Source organism: Pelecanus crispus, chromosome 2, assembly GCF_030463565.1.
Source record: "Pelecanus crispus isolate bPelCri1 chromosome 2, bPelCri1.pri, whole genome shotgun sequence".
In the NCBI taxonomy this organism is placed as follows: Eukaryota; Metazoa; Chordata; class Aves; order Pelecaniformes; family Pelecanidae; genus Pelecanus; species Pelecanus crispus.
Window position 1 is genome coordinate 49,050,474 of NC_134644.1, and position 24,780 is coordinate 49,075,253.

General features: G+C 40.8%; 1 protein-coding gene across 1 annotated transcript in view; it reads right to left on the minus strand.

Annotated features, from left to right (window-relative positions):
* Positions 1–24,780, minus strand: part of CPNE4 (copine 4) — a 194,375-nt gene that overhangs the window by 40,594 nt on the left and 129,001 nt on the right. The window contains exons 7-9 of the mRNA XM_075728118.1: positions 16,339–16,437; positions 6,251–6,337; positions 5,587–5,646 (exon numbers count right to left, since the gene is read on the minus strand). Coding sequence (XP_075584233.1) covers positions 5,587–5,646; positions 6,251–6,337; positions 16,339–16,437 — 246 coding nt within the window. The remainder of the gene's footprint in view (positions 1–5,586; positions 5,647–6,250; positions 6,338–16,338; positions 16,438–24,780) is intronic.

Below are 24,780 nucleotides of genomic sequence, written 5' to 3' on the forward strand. Positions count from 1 at the left end.
TACCCCTTGTCCTATCACAACAGACCCTACTAAAAAGTCCGTCCCCATCTTTTTTATAAGCCCTCTTTAAGTACTGAAAGGCTGCAATAAGGTCTCCCCAGAGCCTTCTCTTCTCCAGGCTCTACAACCCCAGCTCTTTCAGACTTTCCTCATAGGAGAGGTGTTCCATCCATCTCATCATTTTTATGGCCCTCTTCTGGACCCCCTCCAACAGGTCCATGTCTTTACTGGGCTGAGGACCCTAGAACTGGACACAGTACTCCAGGTGCAGGCTCACCAGAGCAGAGCAGAGGGGCAGAATCACCTCCCTCGACCTGCTGGCCACGCTGCTTTTGATGCAGCCCAGGATACGGTTGGCCTTCTGGGCTGCAAGCGCACATTGTTGGCTCCTGTCCAGCTTTTCATCCACCAGTACCCCCAAGTCCTTCTCCGCAGGGCTGCTCTCAATCCCTTCATCCCCCAGCCTGTATTGATATCGGGGGTTGCCCCAACCCAGGTGCAGGACCCTGCACTTGGCCTTGTTGAACCTCATTTCTTCCTATGATATGACTGTCATGGACCAGAAAGCCCTCTTCTGAATTTTTTATGTTGCTTTCTAGGAATTCCTAAAAGGAGCAACAAGAAACCCAATAGGTCTCATAGAGGGAACAGAGCCATTTATACACTCCCTCATGATTTTGTCCAATGACCTCTTCCTCCAAAATACTCCTTATACCTGGATCTTCAATAGATGCAAATGCACAGAATTCAATTTTCAGTTTTACAGTGCAGTTGACAGGTAAGGGCCTTGCTGAAGGCTGCAAAAAGAACTCTGAAGTCCCAGCTTGCCTCTGCGAATGTGCAGCTCCCCCAGCTGGAGCCTCTGCTTGGTACAGGGAAGACTATTTTACACAGCTATAAAAGGAAAATGAAACATGATGTTTTCATTCTCCCTTAAATAAAGACACAGTCCTCCTGAAACTTCTTTTTTGTTGCTAAAAACTAAAAGGAAAAAATCATACTGGGTCAACCCAACATGGCCTTTCCCCACCTTTTCTGATTTTCTACCTCTGACTCTTGGCTGAAGAAAAATATCTTTCACTGGGCTCTAGTTAGCTTGGAAATCCCTTCCTTGCCCTGATCAACTATGAACCCTCTGCACCACACCGCATTTCATTCAGGAGATATGAGCTTGATTTGGCTTGCAAATAAAGTAATCTTTCACCTCCGCTTCCCTACTCACTGTTCATGCACTGAAGCAATGAGTCTGTTTTCCACATAGATCTTTTTCCGAAAATGATAGCTTGATTTAACTTGAATAAATTAATGGGATATCTCTCATGTTCTCACTCGCATGCATGCATGTAACTGAGGAAGAAAGAAACACTAGTGATTTGTGAAACCTAACGTAAATCCATAGATAATTCTATGGATTAGCTTAGTTTTGGGACACTTATTTTTAAAAAATCTTAGCCATCTTAGTGCGTATTTTCTTAAAAAGATGTATATTTTCTCTGATATTAATTTAACTTTAATTCTTCTGATTATAGAAAGTGCAAAAATTTCACTGTATGATAGGGAAACAGAGGGCATTCCTGTAAAATTGTTAAAAGTGGGTGTTTTCACTGGTAACCCCAAAACAGACATTAATGAGGCTGGAGCAACACACCAGACAGAACTGGACAAATCTTCCTTTGTGTCTGTTAGTCACAGCTAAATGCTTTTTAACTGAAAACAAGAGCACAGCGTAGGAATAAGCAGTGGGTTTCATGAGCTTGGAGAGAAGTCTGTGGCTAGCGTTTGGGAAAGAAAAAACCCTCCCCAAAACAAGCTTCCTTTTTGGAAATGGTCCTTGTAGTAGAGATCTGCTGAGAAGCAGAAAATATCCTAATATCCTGTGATGAAGCCTGTATGAATATTTGTACTTGGATGCCCTGTACTTGACTTCGGTCCAAATCTCTGTCTGATTCCCAAGGGAAGGTCTTTTAAGAAAGATGTTCGCTCTTACTTGCCATGATTCCAAAATAACAACGCAGAGCTCTGCTCTTTTAACATTACCCCACAGTACCAAGATCTTGTGCAAATAAGTAGGATAAGGATTTGTAAAACCAACATATCACAGAAGCTAGGCTAATATCACAACTGACCTAATCTTGTGGGCAGCAAGTAGGAATCTTTCCTGCAGTGCATACATTTGATTTTTATCGGTGTATCTTTAAATGTATCAGTTCAAATGTACCAGTCATCTTCCCACAGCTAAATAAGAACACAACACAGCAATAACTACACTCATTACTTTTTTTCCTCAGCCTTGTAAAAGGGCGATTTTCATTGCACTGAAAACATCCTACATAGCTTGGACCTCCTGCTAGATCTGTCAGCAATGAATCAGCCTGTCCAATACCGTGACCTCTCTAAGAGAGAATCTGTCCAATATATCTTTCTATTACAGTTCCTTTTGTGCATGTTACACATCCTTTCTGCTGTATTTCCTAAAGTGATGAAAATGTCTTCTGACTACAGACCCATTTGCACTGCCAACTTCTGAACATTTCTTCTGCAGGAGGGAACACTGTCTGATAAGAGATACAGCGTTTTGCAATAAGCAGTGCATAAAAGTAGCAAACTGGAATCAGCACCATTGATCTCTATAGATGAAAGCTTCTTAATAAATGGTTTTAAAGTGAAGGAAAAGTTTACTTTCATTTTTCAGAGACGTTCTTTCTTACTACAAACTATGTTCCTACAATAGATACACAAAGTATCCCAAGAACACACAGCATGATGTTACCAAAACCTTCACTAGTGCCTTGACTTAACAGGTACATCATACTACAGCTTTTTGTTGTCAAATGCATGCTTAGCATCCCAGTTTCCCTCCCTCAGCAAGTGCCCTTTCAAATCACAGTTGTATCGTACTGCCTGTACACAGCATGAACTCAGTAGAAATGTCATTAAGAAAACAACAACAACAACAACAATACATGTGCCAGGAGAATTTCAAACAATTCCAGATCCATTCCAGTTAAAAGAAATGGAAATCTGGGATGGTAGAAGGAATAGGCCTTCTCTATTCCAGTGGTCTGAATTAACCAGATTAGGACTAAGTGAAAAGGAGATTATATGACGTGTGCAGAAAACAAGGGAGCATTGACTGTCTCTCCAGTAGGCTGCACCCTTTTGCTTCAGTGCCCACTGGAGAATCTCTGATACGTTTCTGGAAACAACAACACATCTCACAACCGGTCTGTGCTATCAGCACTGGGGACTGGTGCAACTGAGGTAAGAGGAAGTAAAATATGCAGACAGTCAGCCTGTGATGATCTCTAAGTAGAACCACTAGGTTAGGCATGAACAGAGCTATAGGCACAGAGACATCCACAACAGCTTCCCCTGAGTCCATGTAGGTTGAAAACTGATCGTGATGAGTTTACACAATTTATTAGCTGGTGGATTTACCATTGAGGTCAGCAGTAACTCTGGATCTCTGTGGTTCACAGTATAATGGATCTTTCATTTCCTTTATGTCCTCACTGCCCGTCCTTGCAGATGAGTTTACCTAAGTTTCCTATTACCAATGGCTTTGTTTCATTTCAGCAAAATAAAATATTAAAATAGTAAAATGTAATAGAAGCAATACTATTAGTCAGATACATTGAGAAATCCATTTTAACACAGCAGTTTTCAACCTATGGTTCACTAAATAGAAGATCTGTGAGAAGTAAATAAAAGGGAAGCAAACTGCCACGACCCTTCAGTGTGCTGTGTAAGGACTTGCTCTTCCATTGGAAAACATTTAGGAGGAATCCAGAAGAGTTTGAAAAGCACAGCTGTAACATAATAATATGTATATCCCTAGACACTTTCTAATGGTTACAATGCTCCTGTGCTTGTGCTAGACTTGTGGGAAATGAATATTAACCAGTCTTTGCATGTGCTTAAGCACCTGCCCTGGTTAGAAAAGGCTTTTAAATATTACTTGAAGACATTGCTGTCTTTCTGCTGATGACCTTGAACACATTTGTTAATTGAGTTCTTCCAGTCAGTCATATTTTTAGGGAGGAAATGCCAGGAAAGAGAAATTAAAGGGGTTTCCAGGGATTGGCGAGTTTCAGGTTTGGAGGAGAAATGGGCATTGCAGCCATGTGGGGATAACAGAAGAAGAAGTCGGGTAAGGTGGAGAGGTAATTACACAGCATGCTTTGCTTGAGAGAAGACAACTACAAAGATCTTTGTCCACTACAGTAGGTATTGCCTTCAAAACCAGAAATAGGGTCCTCAGTTCTAGGTGTTATCCAAGGAGTTTGTGAGGTGTACTGGCAAAGTGCATGTTTTACAGCTCAGAAATTTGATTCATACACAAGAAGACAATCCATTCCTGTCTAGAGCTGCTGCTGTTGCTGGAACTTTCTGTTGGGACAAAAAAGCTTTCTTTTTTTGACAAACCATTTTGGAAAATGAAAGCTTGTCTGGGAAAAGTGAAATGGAACATTTCAGTAGCATCCAATGTTTGATACCTGATACCTGGGAGCAGAAACAGGGTAGGGTGCTACAGGAAAAAAAAAAGATCTCCAGAAGAAGAATATTACCCTGGAGTATTAGATTTTATCCTTCTAAGTGCCATGAAATTAGAAGTCACATAAACCAGACTGGAACTGAATCACAATCTGTATTACTGTGCTGTGGGAAATACAGATACGTTATTTTATTTTATTTTACTTTACTTCATTTCCCAGATTTGAAATACCAAAAAAAAAAAGGGGGGGGGGGAATATCAAAATCACACAGCATTAAATGTGTCTAAAAATGATTATTTGGAAATGCAAAATATTGTATTTCAGTTTATGGAGAGCTCCACAAATCATTTTATCCCCTGTTCCTTGAACTGAATAGCTTCTGAATTCGCCCTAAGTTACAACCTTGTCCCCTGTAGTGCCATATTACTGCTGGCTGTTACAGCTGAGGTACAAATCAGCGTTTACCCTAGCATTTATGCCAGACTGACAGAGAGAGGTCCCTGGCTGGACTATCTCTCTGCCTGTGACTTTCTGTATGGCACCATTAGAGGGGAAACAACTTGCTTTAATGGAGAACTCACTCTGGAAAGGAAGATTGGCCCATAGGATTGATGAACAGGACATCTAACATTTAAGTAGCTAAAGGTAGGTGAGATGAAAACCCTCCCTGTGACACAGGCCCAGCAAGGGAATTTATCTGAAATTCTTGTGAACAAACTGAGGCTCAAAAGGCAAAGGCCAGTCAGTAATGTCACAGGGGCTAATTCAGTTCTCCATCTTTTGGGACTGGGTGCAGCTCAGATGGAATTGGTGGGACTACACCAGCTTAGCTTCTCACCCCTGTATGAAGTTGTCTCTACTTTTTGCAACGTGGTTGTCATTGCTGCAAAACAAAAGTAAATCAGCATGTGCAAGAAAACTCTTACTGCATTAGCACAGTTTTATTTTCCAGGCTTAATACATTTTGCAAGAAGACCTTAATAATTTACCAAGGAGTGGCATGTAAGAATCATTTCTCTGTGAAAGTAATGAATCAGTATCTAAGAGGATTCCCTTTCTTTAAAACAAGTTAGAGAAGTAAGACACTTACTGTAAACTGTATCTGGCAGCCTCCCATGATATAATCTAAGAAAGAATGCATCTTGTGGATCTGCAGACAAGAAACCAAGACATTCAAATTAGCTGTGTACTGCTAAAAGATCAGAGAACTGCCTGAAAAAAGTAAATTGGAAGGAGGAAAGAGACCAACTGAAAATAAGGTAAAGAAAGCAAGCATTAAATATAGTTTGAGACAGAAACAAAAATGTAAGCAGAGAAAATATCAAAATTCTAAAATTACAGAAAGGAAAATTCACATCAAAAGCAGAACCAAGCTCTGCTCCTTCTCAGTGGGAACTCAGTGAAAATTTTGCTATTGGTTTAGGAGGAACAAGAGCAATATTGTAGAAATGATGGACGCATTAGAAGGGAAACACACAAAAGGCCAGTTGGCAAGCCTGTAGGTGCAAAAGTTTAGTACGGCCTGTTCCACTGCACAACAGCAGGGATAGCAGAAGAGAAATGAAAAAGGAGAGTTGGGGGCAGTCAGCTTACTTTTGGGATTCAAGTCCTTGTCTTTACTTTTTGTAGCGGATCAGTTTCTATTGCTATTCTACAGGCAGTTCCACTTTGTTGTCTACATTTCCAAACACCATTTAAAATATATTGCTGAGAGCTTAGTAAAGAAACAGCCGAGGAACAAAACACGTATTTACCTTGCACTGGTTAAGGATGACAATGCCTGAGTTCTTGTAATTCTTCTTCTTTGCTTTGTACTTGGGGTTAATGCATTCCCATTGTACCTGTGAAAAACGGCAGTCACTGCTTGAAGGAAAATTTATGTACAAATTGTATAATTAACAAAAATAGCACTGTCTGATTTCCACAGTTGACTAAATCCTATCAAATAAGGGTGCACATAGAAGAAAAAATGAAAACCATTAACTACACAGAGAATGATCTTAACAGAAAAAGGCCCAGGGCAAACATCTGTCTTCAAACATATACGTGTGGACACAGCACTGAGAGCGATATCCAGATTCGTGTATTGTCGTCTTCTAGTCTTGTAGGCTCAGGTGTTACATAAACAAGATTGAGAATCTTCTGAGATCATTTAAGAGGAGAAAAAAAGAGGGAACTTAATACAAATGAAAATACGGGAGGGAGCAACCTGATGCATTGCATTAACTACAAAGCTGCCTATGCAGTAACACTGGTGTTCTGTATTAAACTCATGATTAGAGAAATTCTGATCAGAGATTCTCTCTCTCTCTTGAAAGAGAGCAATAGTTTCTCCTTTAAGTCTGATAGTAAAATAAAAAATTAAGAAAATCACTTAAAAGTGCACAAAGATGCAGTTAACTAATTACTGATATATTTGAAAATAATCCCTAAGAATATATTAAAACCCTTTTTTGGAAATGTTCTGATTAGTTTTATTTACAAATAGTTAATTTTACAGCAAAATAGTCCTATCTTGTTACTGAAATACATTGTCTTGTTCCCATCATAACATCTCCCAGAGTCTTACTAATTTCCACTTCAAATGTTCTGCCCTTCTCTGGTTTCAGGCAGACTGGTAAGGCCAAGCTTTCGGACCCTGACCTCTAATGAGTACATATTATTCATGCCTTTTACTGCAGGACTAATATATATATTTGTACATGCAAGTATCTATTGGCATTTGTAAATCCAGATTTGTATAGGTAATGTGTTATTAAATATGGTTAAGAACACTACTATATCCTTTCAGGGCATTGTTTTCAAGTGCTGGGAGAAAACATGTGAGCTGCTAATGTTATGTTGGGTAACATAAAGAATGTATCTCCAAAGGGAACCAGGATGGTGTATTATCTAAAAATCCCTACTATGACATTTTGAAATTAAACATATCTGTCTTAAGTGTTACAATACTTTGTCTATAGTGAAGACCTTCATATAAGATCTGAGCAAGGTGTTTGAGCACGTAAAATAATTTTTACCTTATGAACAGCCCCAGCAATTTCACTGAGTTTCAAACCTTTGCCAAACAGCAATTACTTGGATGTCTCTGAAGTATTTCAAACTTAGAGCTTTTGTCAAATGTCAAAAAAGGGAAGGCAAAACATATGGCTTTGGAGCAATAAGAGACCTTTTTTGCACAGGAGAGGAGGAGTATTTTCATCCCTGTGTTACTGGAGACAGGTGACAGAGTGAAGAATGGGAAAAGACAAAAAATGTTCCAACTACAGGAAGCACATCTGCCTGCTCTCCCAGTTAGCCTACAGCTCAATTATTTGTCTTGCGAAATGAATTTTCCAACTGAGAAGTCAGGCAGACACAGGCCCACATGTTCAGGGGAAATCCTCCATAAACATTTTTTCTCTACTCAAAAGCAGCAGTTAGGCTTAAGAAAGCCCTTCTCTCCAAGTAAAGAGAGCGCTCTGTGACACAACGCCAGAGTGCAATAAGCTCATATTTGGGAAAGCAATCTGACAGCAAGGCAAAAGCACTGCCCACTCGCATCTTGATACGTTGCTGTCTGGCAAAATGGTTTAGGATACAGTTGTCTCCAAACTTACTGGAAGCACTCCTACAGAGAAATTGTGCTGTCTATATATTATAAACTGTAATATATCGAATAGAGAGGAATAATAGGAGTTGGGATTTGTGTTCCTCCCTTTGACACCAAACTACACTGGAGAGACGTCATTGCTTTCCCCTGAACATTCACTTCCTTAATTTTACCATCCTCCAACACGAACACTTTTCAATGTGTATGTTTAAACAAGGCCTGACCTATATGAACACTTACACTATGCAAACAGTTCCTCTCCTCGGGAAAAGGATTATTTAAGCCTGATAAACCTTATGTTCATGTAATCGGTTTCTGGAAGTTTACACTATATAAGGACCGAAGTAGCACAAAACACTACCTCAGGGGACAAAAATCTGTGCCTGTGGCCAGCCTCTCAGCTTCTCTCTGCTAACTGTAAAATGCAACTAGGAATGTTCACCTACCTTTGCAATGCATTTTGAGACGTATGGGTAACAATTCTCAGCAACTATCCAAAGCTCATTAAAATATTCCATGTGCAAGTCACTAACATGTCATTGGCTGATGTAAATAAAGCAAAGGAAAGAACAGACTAGCTGTCCTGGTTTCGGCTGGGATAGAGTTAATTTTCTTCCTAGTAGCAGGCATAGTGCTGTGTTTTGGATTTAGTAGGAGAAGAATGCTGATAACATGCTGATGTTTTTAGTTGTTGCTGAGTACTGCTTATGCTAGTCAAGGACTTTTCAGCTTCCCATGCTCTGCCAGGTACACAAGAAACTGGGAGGGGGAACAGCCAGAACAGTTGATCCAAACTGACCAAATGGCTATTCCATACCATATGATGTCATGCTCAGTATATAAACTGGGGGGGGTTGGCCGGGGAGCAGCGATCGCTGCTCGGGAGCTGTCTGGGTATCGGTTGGCAGGTGGTGAGCAATTGCATTGTGCATCACTTGCTTTGTATATTATTATTACTATTATTATTATATTGTTATTATTATTATTTTACTTTATTTTATTTCAATTATTAAACTGTTCTTATCTCAACCCAGGAGTGTTTCTCACTCTTACTCCTCCGATTCTCTCCCCCATCCCATCAGGGTAGGGGGAGTGAGCGAGCAGCTGTGTGGTGCTTAGTTGCTGGCTGGGGCTAAACAACGACACTAGCAAATTCCTAGAAAGTAGAAAAACAGAAGGAAGAACAATTTTGCATCTATTAAATCTGTTGATGTGATAGCATAAAGAAGGGAACAGAATAGGAGAGGGAGAGGAGGAAGAAGTCCTTCCCCAATTCATCGGCTTAAAAAACCAATAAGATTGTTTTACATAAAACTCCCAATCTTCACTTACCCACCAAGACGGCAACTCCCACAGTTCGAGCTGAAGATGTGACAAGCATCATTTGAAGGAAATTTCCTATACGGGCCTTGTCACATCTCCAGCTCTTCTAAAGGGAACAGAGGTCAGAATACAGCTCTAAGCAGGTAAGTAATAATGAGAAACAAATTTCAAATATTTTGCTTGCACTGTGAGGCCAAGCTCAATTTTCAGTCTGTTCCTGTGTTCCAGTATTGATTTGGTATCTGACATGGTTTTTTATTGATTCATTTTTGTCTCTTAAATTGACTTTTCAGTTGAGAAGAAACTAATGCAAGAGTCTGTAAGCTGACACCAATGGTAAACATTGTGAAATTTGGATTCACCATCCTGAAATTCACTTAGCATTTCCTCCAAATGCCTGGCAGCTCTGGGCTATGCAAGCTCTTTCCCTGTCAAACCACACAGTGAATCTGAAACGGAAAGCAACCTGGTTTTATCTGTCTCCTGTTAATTTAATATAAGTACTGTTGCAAATGTCAGTAATGAACCCCCAGACTATACTGCTTTGGTGTTTCTTTCATAGTCTGAAATTTAAACCGTGTTCAGAATTTCTTAATGTGAAACAAATTCCATCCAGTTATTCTTCAATGAAAGTCAGCAAACTAATGCTGACACTTGTAAGATCCTAATCCTCTCTTTGCTGTAATGAGGAGATGCAGATCCCTCAGTGGGAGATGTTACTCTCTGCAGTGAAGGATGATGCCTTCGCAAACATTGTTACCCCTTCTCTTACCAAACGTCTAGAAGAGAAGAGCAACAAGTGCAACCACCCATGCCACACACCAGCAAAGAGAAGTGTAGGCAACCATTGCAGAACTGGAATTTGAACAGTATGTGGCTACCAAGAGCGCAAGCTATTCGGAGAAAGAAATGAAGGTGTCAGGAGAGTTTCATGTACACTGAGGCAAGAGATACAGAGCAGTTTCTTTCTCTGGGACACTGTGCTTGCACACCAGGACATCGGGTACTCCTGTGAGGAAAGGGCTAGAGAACTATGGCAAAGCTTGGGTTATCATTAGCATGTTCTCTTGCCTCCCCTGCAATTCTTTTGTTTGTCTCTTGTTCCTTCATGTACAGCTGCTGCAACAAATTGCATAGTTTGTAAATGACAAAGAAGGCATCACGGTCTAATGGACAGGGCGATAAAACCCAATCGATAGCAGGCAGCATTATATCCTGCATTATCCCTTTCTGATGCCTCAAGAAAAGCGAGTCACTTTTAAGCAAACTGCAACTCCTCCTGCCTGAAAGGCTAGTTTATTCCTGCTGTCCCTTCAGGCAAGAGGACAGAATGTTTTTTTTTTTTTTTCTCCTTCTGTCCCAGAAATACATCCACCATGGGAGAAGAGCTGTTTTTAATCACTATCAGAGGTTTCCTCTGGAAACATGTACCTGGGGAATGAAGTGAAAAACAAAGCGTTTTTTGTTTCCCCAGCCAAGGCCTCCAACCTCATCTGCACTCCTGAGGTTGCACCACTGATTGCCTAATCACACGGATGTGGCAGGTACCTGACATGGCTGCATCCTCCTCTGAGGCCTCCGTTGCCCCCTCTGGGGCCAGCAGTAGCTATTGATGTTGCAGACAGTCCTGGGTAAACCTGCCTGTCTCCTAATAAAACTAGACATGGAATTGCCCACTGGTGTGAATAAACTCCTTGGCTCATTACCAAAGGCTTAAAAGTCTCATCCATGCTCAGTTACTTGAAAAGCTAGCTGATGCAAAGGACCTGAGTTAGGATCACAGTCAGATATCTGGACAAATGGGAGAACCCAGCTCAGATCCTTTCAGGACTCAATCCAATCTTGTGCACCTCAGCAGCCCTCCTTGCCCCTCTAAAGACACCACGAACTTGTGGGAATGTCAGTGGAGGTGGTAAGTACAGTAGGGTTTCTTCTTCCCCTTTCCCTTTTCTGTATGTGTGTATACACACGTGTCCATTTTTATGTAATACAGGAACAGATTTTTCCCTTACGTAACTCCCGTGCTGCATGGGGATCCAGGTGGCTTACGTTTCTATGACTTTTTTCCCCCCCAAATCCCTCTGGTTTTATTGCCTTCATTTAAAATAAAAAACATTGTGACTTTTTTCTAATTAGTGGAACATTTCTCCTTTCAACTATGAAAAGCTTTAATAGTCCTTAAATTTCTAACAAGCTTTTCTAATTGGTTTTCAAATGTTTGATAGATTAATATTAGAACACCTTATAAAACTGCCACTGTATGCACATATTAAAAATATACATTATACTTGGATATATATATACATATATATTTGGAACAAATCCTATGCACACAATAAACTCAAAGTATTTATTAGTACTTCACTAAAAAAAAACCCTCACAAATAGGGATGAATTTGTTCTTACTGTGTTTTCTTGTGTCAAGATTATGGTGAAGGAGTAAACGATGAATTTTGGAATGGTGGAAAATGTTAAATAGAAGGTTTAGAAATGCCTGCTTCAGTTGTGCATTTGAACAACAGGATGTTTTTGTACCCTTTTTTTATTGGTGGTCAGTATGACCACCTAGTAGGCTAGGTGGCAGAATATAACTGTCTGTGACAACAAGGTAGTTATTATGGAACAGAAACACACACCAAGCTTTTATCCTGAGGTTGCTCACAATCAGGAAGTCTTCTTAAACAGCATTAATTAATTTCACCTGTACCACCAACCAAAGACCAACATATTTTCCCAGAATTCAGTCCTTTCAGTCATTGAGAAGCAACTGTCACTCTGAAGGAGTCATAATTCAAGACTTCAAGACCTGTGAATCTCACGCAGGACCTGCCACATTTAGGAAAGAAATTCATAAACTACTCACACCATTCCTGATCAAAACAGGTGATCAATCATTCAGAGAAGGAATCTTCTCTCCTTCCTTCACACACTACTGGTTCAACCACTAGCAAGCTGCCAGTGCTAGATTCACCACATTTATCTATATGATGCCTGGTCTCAAACACAAATTCCCAAGAAACCTCACAGTGGAGGCAAGCCAGCAAGCCAAATACAAGCTCATCTGATCAGAAGCTGACACTCAAAACTTGGGATAATCAGTACCCAGCCCAGGGATGGAATTGAAAGTCTTAGAAGCACCACCACCTCCTTTAAGTAAGTAGGCGACATACCCATTCTGACCATCCCAGGTGGTTCTGTAGCAGTTGATAGATTGTCTACAACATACTTCTACCTTGTGGCCAAGAGGGGGAGGTTGAAGAATGGGTCAGAATACTCTGTGCTTTCTGGAGGACAAACTATGTACAATTAAAAGGCGACTTCAAGATCCTTGCCAACTCCTCCCAAATATGAGGTGAGCTGATGAAATGGTGACAAGTACTAGCAGTTCACAGATGACACACAGTTCTTCCTGCTCACCAGCTATGTTACTCCCACCCTTATTGCTTAATGTTTTTACGACAACTTGTGGAGCTGATACCAACTAATACAGATGTTGCTGTTGGGCAGAGAGGGAGACCCATGCCATTGGTGTAACCTCCTTTAAAACTGCACAGATTTGCAACAGGTACTTAGGGAGAGTTCCTGGATTCCCCATCAATGATAAATCATAGAATCATAGAATCATTTAGGTTGGAAAAGACCTTTAAGATCATCCAGTCCAACCATTAACCTAACATTACCAAGTCCACCACTAAACCAATTAAGGGTAGAGTAGCAATTTCATGTTTCCTGGCTTGGTGGCTGGATTATTTATAATGAAAGTAAAAACTAGGAATCATTAAGGTTGGAAAGGATCTCTAAGATCATCAGTCCAATCATCAACCCAACACCACCATGCACACTAAACCATGTCACAGAGTGCCATGTCTACCCGTTTTTTGAACACTTCCAGGGATGGTGAAAATGTTTCCTCCTATTCTTTCCCGTTGCCTGGGAGAGTGAAAAACCCTGGCTGACAATCACTAGGGTGTTTTGATTATTTTTTAATTATCTTTTGACAGAGCTATAGCAATGTACTGTAGCTGGCCATAAAGTCTACTGCACAAAAGAAAATACAATCAGAATAAAAAGTTTCACTGTGTCTCCTTAGCAACTTAAACAGGGATGTTAGACCTGAGTTCTGCTCTTCACACTGGCTTCCACAGCATCTGAGATGAAATTCCAGGTTTTGGTCCTCATCTTTGACATTCACTGTTGTGATGCTATGTGAAAGAATGCTTAACACCATGGGCTGAAGGATGTAGCTGGCAGTTTTATTCCTCTGACTGAAAGGAGTACTACATGGAAAACAGAACATTTTCTCGTCTGAGGCTATGAAAAAGTCTCTTCCAGGAATGAAGGACTATGTCTAACCTACTCATCTCCTCACCCACATATAATTACATTTCTCTGATGTGGCCTTCCTTATTATAAATACCTAGCAACATATCTACTTGAAGGCAAAACGCCTTCCTCCTCCTCTGCCATTCCCTCAAGGTTTACTAAACCCCCTTTATTCTAAGTAAACACTCCATTGCACATGCTTTCTCTTTGGGGAGAATAACACTGAAGAAAAAAAATGGCAAATGCTAATCACATTACTTAATGTTGCACAAAGGATGTTGAGACAAACTATGCACTAAGATGTATTTATGGGGTCCACAGCTAATGGCATATATCACCTTCAGCAGCAATAATTATTGCTAAAGAATACAGAAAAAGGAAATATGATGAGGGAGGGACAGAGAGAGAAAAAAAAAAGAAAAAACAGAGAAAAAGGAGAGAGGACGAGGGAGGGAAGGACATTGGGAGAGAGAAAGAGAGAAAGGGAAATTGCTCTCTGGCTCCAGCCAAATGACAAGTGACATAGTCTCCCACACAAGTAACCTCTCCTGTACAACATGTGATCACAATACTTCTTCCATAATAACTATATCATTTTCACCAGGATCTGCTCAAATTCCGTACTGCTTGTTCTTGCCTATGATGCTATTAGGGCTTACTGAAGCCTGTTTTCATCAGGTGCAAGAGCCCCATTTCTGGGGCAACATTTATTAGCCACTTAAATGACTATTAGCTACTATCTTATCCACTAAATCTTGTTTTCCTCTAGAACAGACTACAAAACAAGGATTAGAAAAGAGGAGGGGAGAAGGACTGATTCTCACATTGGTGGCAACTGTGTCCCATGAGAACTGGCTATAACAACAGCATTGGGTTTTGCAGGTGCAAGCCCACAGAATAACTGCACAGTAACAACAGAATGAGAGCAACAAGGAAGAAACAATGCCACAATGCCTTAGGCATGTGGAAGAGAAAAGCTGCACTTTTGCAGTGAAAAGCAGATTGTAATGTTACAGGTGAAAGGCAGCCTGCTGAATGGCAAATGGCAGGCCCTTAGCAAGACAAAGTTTCAGGCACTTAAAGCATTGTGCAACATTAAAACATTCCTGGACCGCTCTCTGATACTGCAGTGTCAACCTGGAACAAGAATTGACAAACGGCTATACTAACTTCTTAAGCCTCTGAAAGAGTAACCATGCTTTTCACTAGCTGGGGATGAAAAAAAGCACACTGTTTCTCCATCATAATAGAACATGTAGTTTATCCTTCACAGCCATTCCTGGCACCCTAGACTGCAAGTCGCTTGTCTCGGCCAACAAGTTGTCTGTTTGGGAAGGACTGTGATGCTCTTTTGAAGACATTTACATTGGAAATACACACCCTTTACCACTCTCACACAGTCCCTTTCCCCGACACCGGTATTTGTATACAAAATTGGAGTGTTGTCACATCACTAGCCTTGTTAATGTTATTCACTCTGCAATCTTTACATCTTTAGGTAGGTTTTATTTCCACTCAAATTCAGTTCGGTTGAAGTTTTGATCCTGTGACTTGAGAGAACAAAACAGGGTTTCATTTACACTCAGGTTCTGTTCAGAAATTATTTATAATGGGTTAATATACGACTGATATGTATCAACAGTGTTTTACACACATAAGCAACATTTGCTAAACTCTCAGTTGTTCTAAGAACATTGATAGCAAATATCTAGAAGAATTATAAAAACTTCTCGACCTACGGAGTAGCCTGACTGCTTACCATTTGTTAAACACCTTTTGACTCTTTGTTAGCTTTTTATTAACACATTACAAACAGAACCTTAATATAAAGCCCAAATAAAGCCCATTAGGCTTTTGTGTTTGGTTTTGAGATTACCATGAAGCAGTGAAAAGAAATTATCAGCAGATTAGAAAGCCAATATTTTTAAGTCCCCCTCAGAGAATTTATCAAAACTAACACCTTCAGGAATAAGTAATAATAGGAAATGACAATTTCTGGAATTAGATATGCCAAATCATTTATCATATTCAATAATTGCCATCAACTTCAATTTGAAAAGATCAGGCTGACATAAAGAAGTTAAATTATTAATAAGCTAACAATTTCATTTTCCCTTAGGACTGTAATTCATGAGATATTTAGGAAACGGATTAGTTTCATCATGATGGGTTCAAGTTAGAGCTGGCAACAATGAACGTAGCACATGAGAAATGCAGAAAGACAGAGAATGACTCTCACCCAATAAGGCCCTTAAGCCAGTAGAGAAATGCTTTGAGTACCCAGACTGGGCATCTGCTTTGCCATAACAGCACAGCACCTCACAGAAACCATGTGCTTGGGCTCAAAGGAAATAAATCTTAGCAGAAAGAAATGCCTGTAGAATGTGAACTAGAAAAAGACCCTAAGTATTTCAGGCATGGAAGTACAGGAAAGGCTGCTTTTTGCATTTTCAGATTATCATGTCCAGATAACAGCAAAACCTATGGGAGAGATCAACACAGCAACTAACTTCTGAGAGGCAATGAGGCGATGTTACAGGATTGTCTGAGGAACACTGCTCTACAAAGCTTACATATTGAGAATGCTTGGGTAGTTCCACTTACCTGTCTTCCTTCCATAGCTCCTCGCATTTCCTTGAAAGTTGAGCTAAATTCTCCAATGAAGTCATGCTTTCCGTTGGAATCCCAGTCCCAAACTATGCACTGGGGAGCCAAAGGAGAAAAGAACAAAAGAGCACATTTTTCTTCAGACAGAAAACACATTTAATTGAAAAATACTATGGGAGAAATTATGATATGCATTGGGTGGAGTGTTTTATCTAGAAAGAAATCACAAGACATATTAAAAACGTATTCTTGTCCAGATCAAAGTGAAATGACAAGTGGAATCTCAACACAGCTTGCTACTGACAGTTGTGTGTTATAGAGTTGGCTGATGAAAGCAAGTTCATGTATTTTAAAAAGAAAGGATTCCTTGACTCCATCTTTTCGCGAGGTGTAAAAATACAGGATTACATGTATTTGCATGTTCACGGTCAAATGGTGTCCTGAATTAAGAGTAACTTACCTCACTGAAGTGCTTTACAAATATAAATTAATATTCAAAACACTAGTTGCCGTAGGCAAACATTACCATTCTCATTTTTACTGTCAGTGGAGGTGAGACAATAGTTACAGAGATAATTTTCTGAAATGGCTTTGAATTTATACACATCAGTGTTTGGTGCCCATATCTTGGCTGTTTTCTAGTTGCTGCTCAACAGTGACTATTCAGACTAAACCTCACTGGTAGCCATTCCTAAATTCATGCATAAACATGAATATCTCAATGAGTTTGAGCTGTGAGAATTTTATTTTACAGACATTGCTAAATACAATTCAGCTAGCCAAGGCTGAAGCACATAGCAATAACTACATGCTTTGCTAAATATTAATTTTAAAACTGGCCCAAAGACAACAAAGGGGCTCACAACTTCAAAGAACAAAATCCCAAATTCAGCCTCATGGTCTCCCTAGATAAAGCTTGCATACATTGACAGAATCAGGAGGCCTTTACTGAAAATATCCTGCTACAAAATGTCTCTTTTTCTTATTTTTTTAAAAGCCTCAAAGCCATCTGCACTGTCACATGAGGAGTGCACTGACATTTGGCTATGAGATGGCTTGGAGGGTAACTTTGACTCCCTCCTGAGGGACAGGGTCTTCTAGGTCTGTGCGTGGGTGTGGGGTGAGGACTGGACTGGTGGAAGAAATAGAGGAGCTCCCTGCTGAGAAAGGCAGGAATGAAACATAACTGGGAGTAGTGGGGCAGCAATAGTGGGGTATCAGGCTTAACAATGGTGGGTTTTATCAGGCCACTTTGTCTCAGTGAGGCTCAGTGCTTTTAAGCCAGCACTGGTGGTCAGACAACACAAGAGGAAGAGTGAGGTTTGCTCCTCAGAGAGTCCTCAAGCCATTTGAAGTTTGCTTGGTCCAACGGGGCACTTTGAGTTCACCCAGAAGGGAACTGAAATGACTGCATCTTGACTGGTATGTGAGCACCATGGCCAATTTCTTTTCAGTGGGCCACCAAACCAGTGGTTTGTAAATTCACTTTGAGAGTAGGGGGAAAGACTCTATAGAAAGCTCGAGATATGGGCAAAATGAGTGAACTCTTTGAGTGAAAGCAAATGGACAAAAAAAGCTTCAGGAGAAAGATTATCTAGAACAACTTAACCCACTACAGGCGGGGTCTCTCACAAAGTCAGCCTTAATGGGTGTTCATCACCTAACATCCTCCCACCACAGCCGTAAGTTAATAAATAGCCTCTTCCACACAAATGTTTGTCCATGTGAGGTACATTGGCTTGAAGCATAGGTAGGAAGATATTTGATCTCTACATCTAAGCCAGTTACCTGAATTTATTATGCTGTTAAGTGCCCAGACACACTATTTGCCTTTATAGAACCAACACAGGTGGTGATTTCACTAAATTCATACCCACGACTCCTCCAGGCAGTATACCACCACCCACATTAAGCTTTCTTTTGAACTTTCAATGATGTTCCACTTAGCCCCAGGAAGAGATTTGGTTCGATGCAATGGGAATTTCTCTGATCCACATAGTAGATGTGCAGCAGAGGTACAAAGGACTGCCCATAGGGAAAAAGTACAAGCATTTCTCTTATTGCAACAGACATTAATCAGTTGAAACAGTTCACTGGTTAGGCAAAGACCTGGTTCTTGAGCCCTCTGTTACTTTTCCATCCTATCGCCTGCAATTCTGCTTACTTTTGTATGCAGGGATCCCAGACAAAATATCTCCAGATCAAAAAGTGAAAATATTTTGCTCTAAGACTTGGAGATCCTTTTTAGCAGCTTTGACATGGTGGGGGTGGGTGCAGAGTAAAGGGAAAGAGGGCAGGGAGTTTCTGTGTGTGTTTGTTTATAGGATAAATTATATACAACAGTAATCAAACGACAGTGGGTTTCTGGTTCTGATAGTGATAATGTTGCCTGGAACAAAACTAGACACAGTATTTTCATCACTAGCAGCCCTGGAGAATTCTTTATGATGAACTCTTCACTAATAATCACTCTATGCTTATTATTAACTGCAATTTTTAGATGACTGGTTACAAAAAAAAACCCCAAGAAAAAATAGTTTAATTTACAAAAAAAAACCCAAAACTGTTTTTCTTTCATAGAGCTTGAAACAGCTTCATTTTATTTTTCTGTGAAATTTCTTGTTAATATAAATTAGTCAATTTTTATTGAAATTACTTTCTAAATATTTCATGAAAAAATGGATTTCACAGCTGAAGTGTGACTTAAACCAGTTTTTTTTTTTCTGTAATGATTGTGCAAATGATTTAGGGTCCTAAATGTAACACTAAGTAAAAAGATTTGTCAAAATGTCATAGCAAAATTGATATAAATGTGCAAAAAGTATAGTTTTAGTAATGCTGGCAACTTTTCAAAAGATGTTTTTGAAAAAATGGCTATTTCACAAAGAAAAAAAAAACACCCCTTATTGTGAAATTTTCCACCCAGATTTACTTTTCCAGTTCTGTCTTTAAACTCTATTGGAGCATAAATACAAGAACAGACCCAAGTTTAGCAGAGACCTCCAGAAAAAGGTACTTTGAAAAATTTCTGTTAGGATGCTAACTCTTATGAAGAGGGAAAAGCTCTGAGTGCTGATTTGTGGTTAGAATTTTGACTAGAGATGAGCAAAATTAATTTACATTTAAAACGTCCACCCAAGAGGGATCCAACTGCTTATTTATTTCAAACTAGAGGTTTTCTAACTTCAGCTTTCAGAAAGCCAGATGGTACTTTAATCTTCATATTGACTTCACGGAAAAGACAAACAATTACAGTATTATCTCAGTGCCATTTGCACAATTAGCGCTAAGGGAGAAAGGGGGTTCCTGCAAGTACATCCATTACAACTTCTTTTTTTCAGAGTTTTACATTTGGCCATAGAAATTAATTGTACACAGTAATGATCCTACATTTCAGCTGTATGTGAAAAGTATTACTGAAACATATAAATATAAATACTGGGGTCCAGAAGGTTTTATAAAAACCCACTCAGACAGATAAAATAAGCTGGGAAGACCTTTGCAAATAATCCAAAATCAGGTAAAGACCAGAGGTGATAAGCAAAGATTATTTCCCTATGAAATACTTTAAAGTTGGGTTTTTTTTAAGAAGGCCCTATGTGCTTTTCAAATCAAATCCTCCATAAATCATTCTTTATCTTTAGGCAAACCTTAATGTGTTCTTTGGGTCTGTACTCTTAAAGGTTGCTTAAGCAGATGATTAACAGTATACCTACACTCTACTAAAAGTCTTGTTAATTTAAGGAGGCTTTCCACATGCTTAATTTTAAACACTGGTAAATCAGTGTTCAGATAACTGGTGAAAGAATTCAGTCTCCTACCTATTGGTTACAAGCTCAAATGCAGGGAATAAAAACTTCTGTCTAATGCTGCATGGTGATGAAATAGCACTGACTGGACTGATGGAGATCATCTTCCACCCCTGCCTGGTCCTTCCTCCCTCCCCAAAATACCTGCTGACTGCAGGGAGAGGGAACACTGCTTCAGGCCCTCTCAAGCAAAGGCGCTATGCCTGACAGAGCTAACCAGTAGACTCAGTTAAGAGGACATCAGAGGATCACTTCTGGGTATCCACATCTTCATTCCTTCAGCTTTTCTTGTAAATGCCACAAAATGAAAGGCTTCCTTTCAGGCTGAAATTGAACTTTTCACTGGAGAAAGGAGGGAGAAATGTCCATTTTAAAAACAAAAAGGTATCTCGGGTGGATGCAGATGGAAATTTTCCCTGGTTTTATTTCTGTTCAGCTTTTTCACCAAGCGTAGATTTTGTCAATACTCTCCCTACAAAGGGAACTTCTGAGCAGCATGCAAGAAAAAATACATTGGCACTGGAGCTACAACAGCACAGGCTTCTCTGGCTGAATTTCCTAATGCTTCCCAGAAGATGACAGCTAGATTAATCTTGCTACTTCTACATGAGCAAAAAAACTCACTTGCACAATTTCTGATTTTAATTATATTTCACAAAAATATAATCGGGACTATCCTCCAGCTCCAGCCAATACTGATGTTCTGTGATGCGATGACACCTAGATAAGAAATAAACCAATTTCTCTATCCAGTGTCTCCTGTGGAGTGAGGCAGTCTTCCTGTTTGATAATTCAACAGCAAAAAAAGAATTCCTACCTCAGATCCAGATCATATGATCCAAACTCAAGTATTATTTTTTTAAAGTTTAATTTCTGTGATCTGACTTGAGACAAGAAAGTGGTGTTCCGAGTGTCAATATGAAAGTCAGACTATGTTTTCACTGAGCAAAATTCTTGTACAATTGTCATAAGATAATTCTTCCCATGCTCACCATCCTGCCTGGCTTCAACCACAAGGAAAACAAAGTAAGCGAAAAGACTGACTACTCTAAGTATGCATTTGTGTGTGGGTGTCTGTAGGTTATTTTCCCTATATATCTTCAGGGAAATGCTTCAAGTGATTTGTCCCCATTAGGTTGTCATGATGAGAGAACCACTATATACAGCACCTTCGGGCAGGGGTAAGGGAGAGACTTGTGACCTAACCTTGCAATTTATGAACCAGCCCAAAACATGCTCCGAAGGTTAGTTTTTAAAAGACTGGCAGTGAGTCTCATGACTAAATCCTATCTGGAGGCAGCTGACAGCCAGACCATGGAAATATACTTCTTGAAAATAATCCATTAAGTTTCCCTCAGCTGACCAGACACTGCAGATTATAGCAGGTACAAAGCCAGCAAAAACTAGAAAATTCCCAGTCTTGCCAGCCTAAGTTTCTGCAGCTCTGCGTATGCTCAAAGTCCAATTATGAAATGTTAGTATGGCTTGCGCTAGTACTACCTTGACACCTAGTTGTAGAGGTGCAGTGCTGGACAGCCCTCCTGACAATGTAAGAGCTTACTTAACTTAAAACACTTCACTAACTTGCAACCAAAAGATACCAGCTTGGGTGGGAGAGAAGACCAAATCCTTGGTCCACTGTCCAGCTGCTTGGTGCTAGCAGAAGAGCAAAATAAGCCAGAAAGGCAGTGGCCTTGAGCAGCCAGAGTAGTCCCTTGAATAGGAAGCTCCCATTCTGATCTGGCTCTGACGCAGGTCAGATCCCAGTTCATATATTGCATTAAAAAGGAAAAATCTCTGTGTGTTGTTACTTCAGTATCCACTCCCTGACACTCAGTAAGGAGTGGAAGGGATGCCTTTCAAGGAAGAGAATTATCTTCATCCATTAATTGCCTGTAGTCCCTAGCTAGGTGTTAGGGAAACAGTACTGAACAAGAGTGGTTTAAATTCTAAACAGAAACTGTCTTGGATGGCTTTTCCTTGCATTTCTGTGAAACAAGGTATCTTGTGGCTAGACAAGAAGGAGAATGCTCATTTTTGGACTTGAATGTAATAAATTACAGCCCAGTCATAGAATCATAGAATCGTTTAGGTTGGAAAAGACCTTGAAGATCATCCAGTCCAACCATTAACCTACACTACCAAGTCTACTCTAAGCCAATCAAGGGTAGACTAGACTAAACCATGTCCCAAAGTGCCACGTCTACCCGTTTTTTGAACACTTCCAGGGATGGTGACTCCACCACCTCTCTGGGCAGCCTGTTCCAATGCTTGACCACTCTTTCCGTGAAGAAATTTTTCCTACTATCCAACCTAAACCTCCCCTGGCGCAGCTTGAGCCCCTTTCCTCTCGTCCTATTGCTGACTACTTGGGAGAAGAGACCGACACCCACCTCACTACACCCTCCTTTCAGGTAGTTGTAGAGAGCGATAAGGTCTCCCCTCAGCCTCCTCTTCTCCAGGATAAACAACCCCAGTTCCCTCAGCCGCTCCTCATAAGGCCTGTGCTCCAGACCCTTCACCAGCCTTGTTGCCCTTTTCTGAACATGCTCCAGCACCTCAATGTCTTTCTTGTAGTGAGGGGCCCAAAACTGGACACAGTATTCCAGGTGCGGCCTCACCAGCGCCGAGTACAGGGGAACAATCCCCTCCCTGCTCCTGCTGGCCACACTATTCCTGATACAAGCCAGGATGCTGTTGGCCTTCTTGGCTACCTGGGCACACTGCTGGCTCATGTTCAGCCGGCTGTCAACCAGCACCCCCAGGTCCTTTTCAGCCAGGCAGTTTTGCAGCCACTCTTCCCCAAGCCTGTAGCGTTGCATGGGGTTGTTGTGACCGAAGTGTAGGACCCGACACTTGGTCTTGTTAAACCTCATACAGTTGGCCTCAGCCCATCAGTCCAGTCTGTCCAGGTCCCTCTGCAGGGCCATCCTACCCTCGAGCAGATCGACACTCCCACCCAGTTTGGTGTCGTCTGCAAACTTACTGAGGGTGCACTCAATCCCCTCATCCAGATCATCAATAAAGATATTAAGCAAGGCTGGCCCCAAAACAGAGTCCTGGGGAACACCGCTCGTGACCGGCTGCCAACTGGATTTAACACCATTTGCCACTACTCTCTGGGCTCGGCCACCCAACCAGTTCTTTACCCAGCAAAGACTACTCCCGTCCAAGCCATGAGCTGCCAGCTTCCCAAGGAGAATATTGTGGGAGACGGTGTCAAAAGCTGTGCTAAAGTCCAGGTAAATGACATCCACAGCCTTTCCATCATCTACCAGGCGGGTCACCAGGTCATAAAAGGAGATCAGGTTGGTCAAGCAGGACCTGCCTTTCATGAACCCATGCTGGCTGGGCCTGATCCCCTGGTTGACCTGCACTTGCCTGTTGAGTTCACTCAAGATGAACATCTCCATAATCTTCCCCGGCACCGAGGTCAGGCTGACAGGCCTGTAGTTCCCCAGGTCCTCCTTCCGGCCCTTCCTGTAGATGGGCGTCACATTGGCAAGCCTCCAGTCATCAAGAATCTCTCCTGTTAACCAGGACTGCTGATAGATGATGGCAAGTGGCTTGGCGAGCTCCTCTGCCAGCTCCCTCAGTACTCTCGGGTGGATCCCATCTGACCCCATAGACTTGTGAGCGTCGAGGTGGCGTAGCAGGTCATTAACTGCTTCCTCCTGGACTATGAGGGCTCCATTCTGCTCCCCATCCCCATCCTCTAGCTCAGGGGCCTGAGTACCCTGGGGAAGGTTACCCAGTCAGTTATAAAGTTCTTACCACTCAACTCTAAACTAAAATAACACCACAATACTTTTTAGGTAGAGTTTATATGACACTTACTATCTCTCAAAGAAATGAAGTCTTGAGGCAAATGTCAGTAACCTACCCTACTTCTAGAATCACTGTGCTGCAGGTGGTATAACATGGCAAAAGGCTACAAACAAACTCTTCTTTGGTTCATTCTGTGAACTGAAGGATCAGTGACTACATTAAAAAAAAAAAAACAAACCAAACACCACCGAAAAAGACTCGGAAAAGACAAACAGAGAAGGTGGAAAAAAATTTCAGAAAAAAATTTACTTGATCATCAAAGTGATTTTTCTGGAACAGTCTGTCCCTCATCTGGTTTATTATTACTTGATAATGAAGTAAACCTCCTACTGTACCTCTGAAGTATATGTACCCCACTTGGAACACTTTGAAGAAGGCCTTTATCTACTACCTACCCATTCTCCCCACTTGGGTATGAGAAAAGCTAAGCAAAACCTTCAGGACAAAAGCTAAAACACTTCAAGTTATCTTGTTTCTGTAGTCATGATGTTCCAAGGCCAAATTCTACATTATACACATCACAACCCTGGGTTAAGTGCTTGAGCGTAACTGTACAGAAATGTGGTCTTTCCTGCTGTATATGAAATTCTTCACTCTGGGGTTTTTTTTCATCCAAGCTGGTCATCACAGTTTTCTCTTTTCACTAGTTGCGCTTCGCCAAAAAGTTAAAATAAACTTTCTATGGCTCATTTCAGATTTCCTCTGAAGTTGGGCTCCAGTGAGACTAGAGTGAACCAGCCAAAATGAACCAATGTTTCTTGCAAGCCTCTCAGTGGCTGAAGTAAAGTCTTCTTCATAGCAC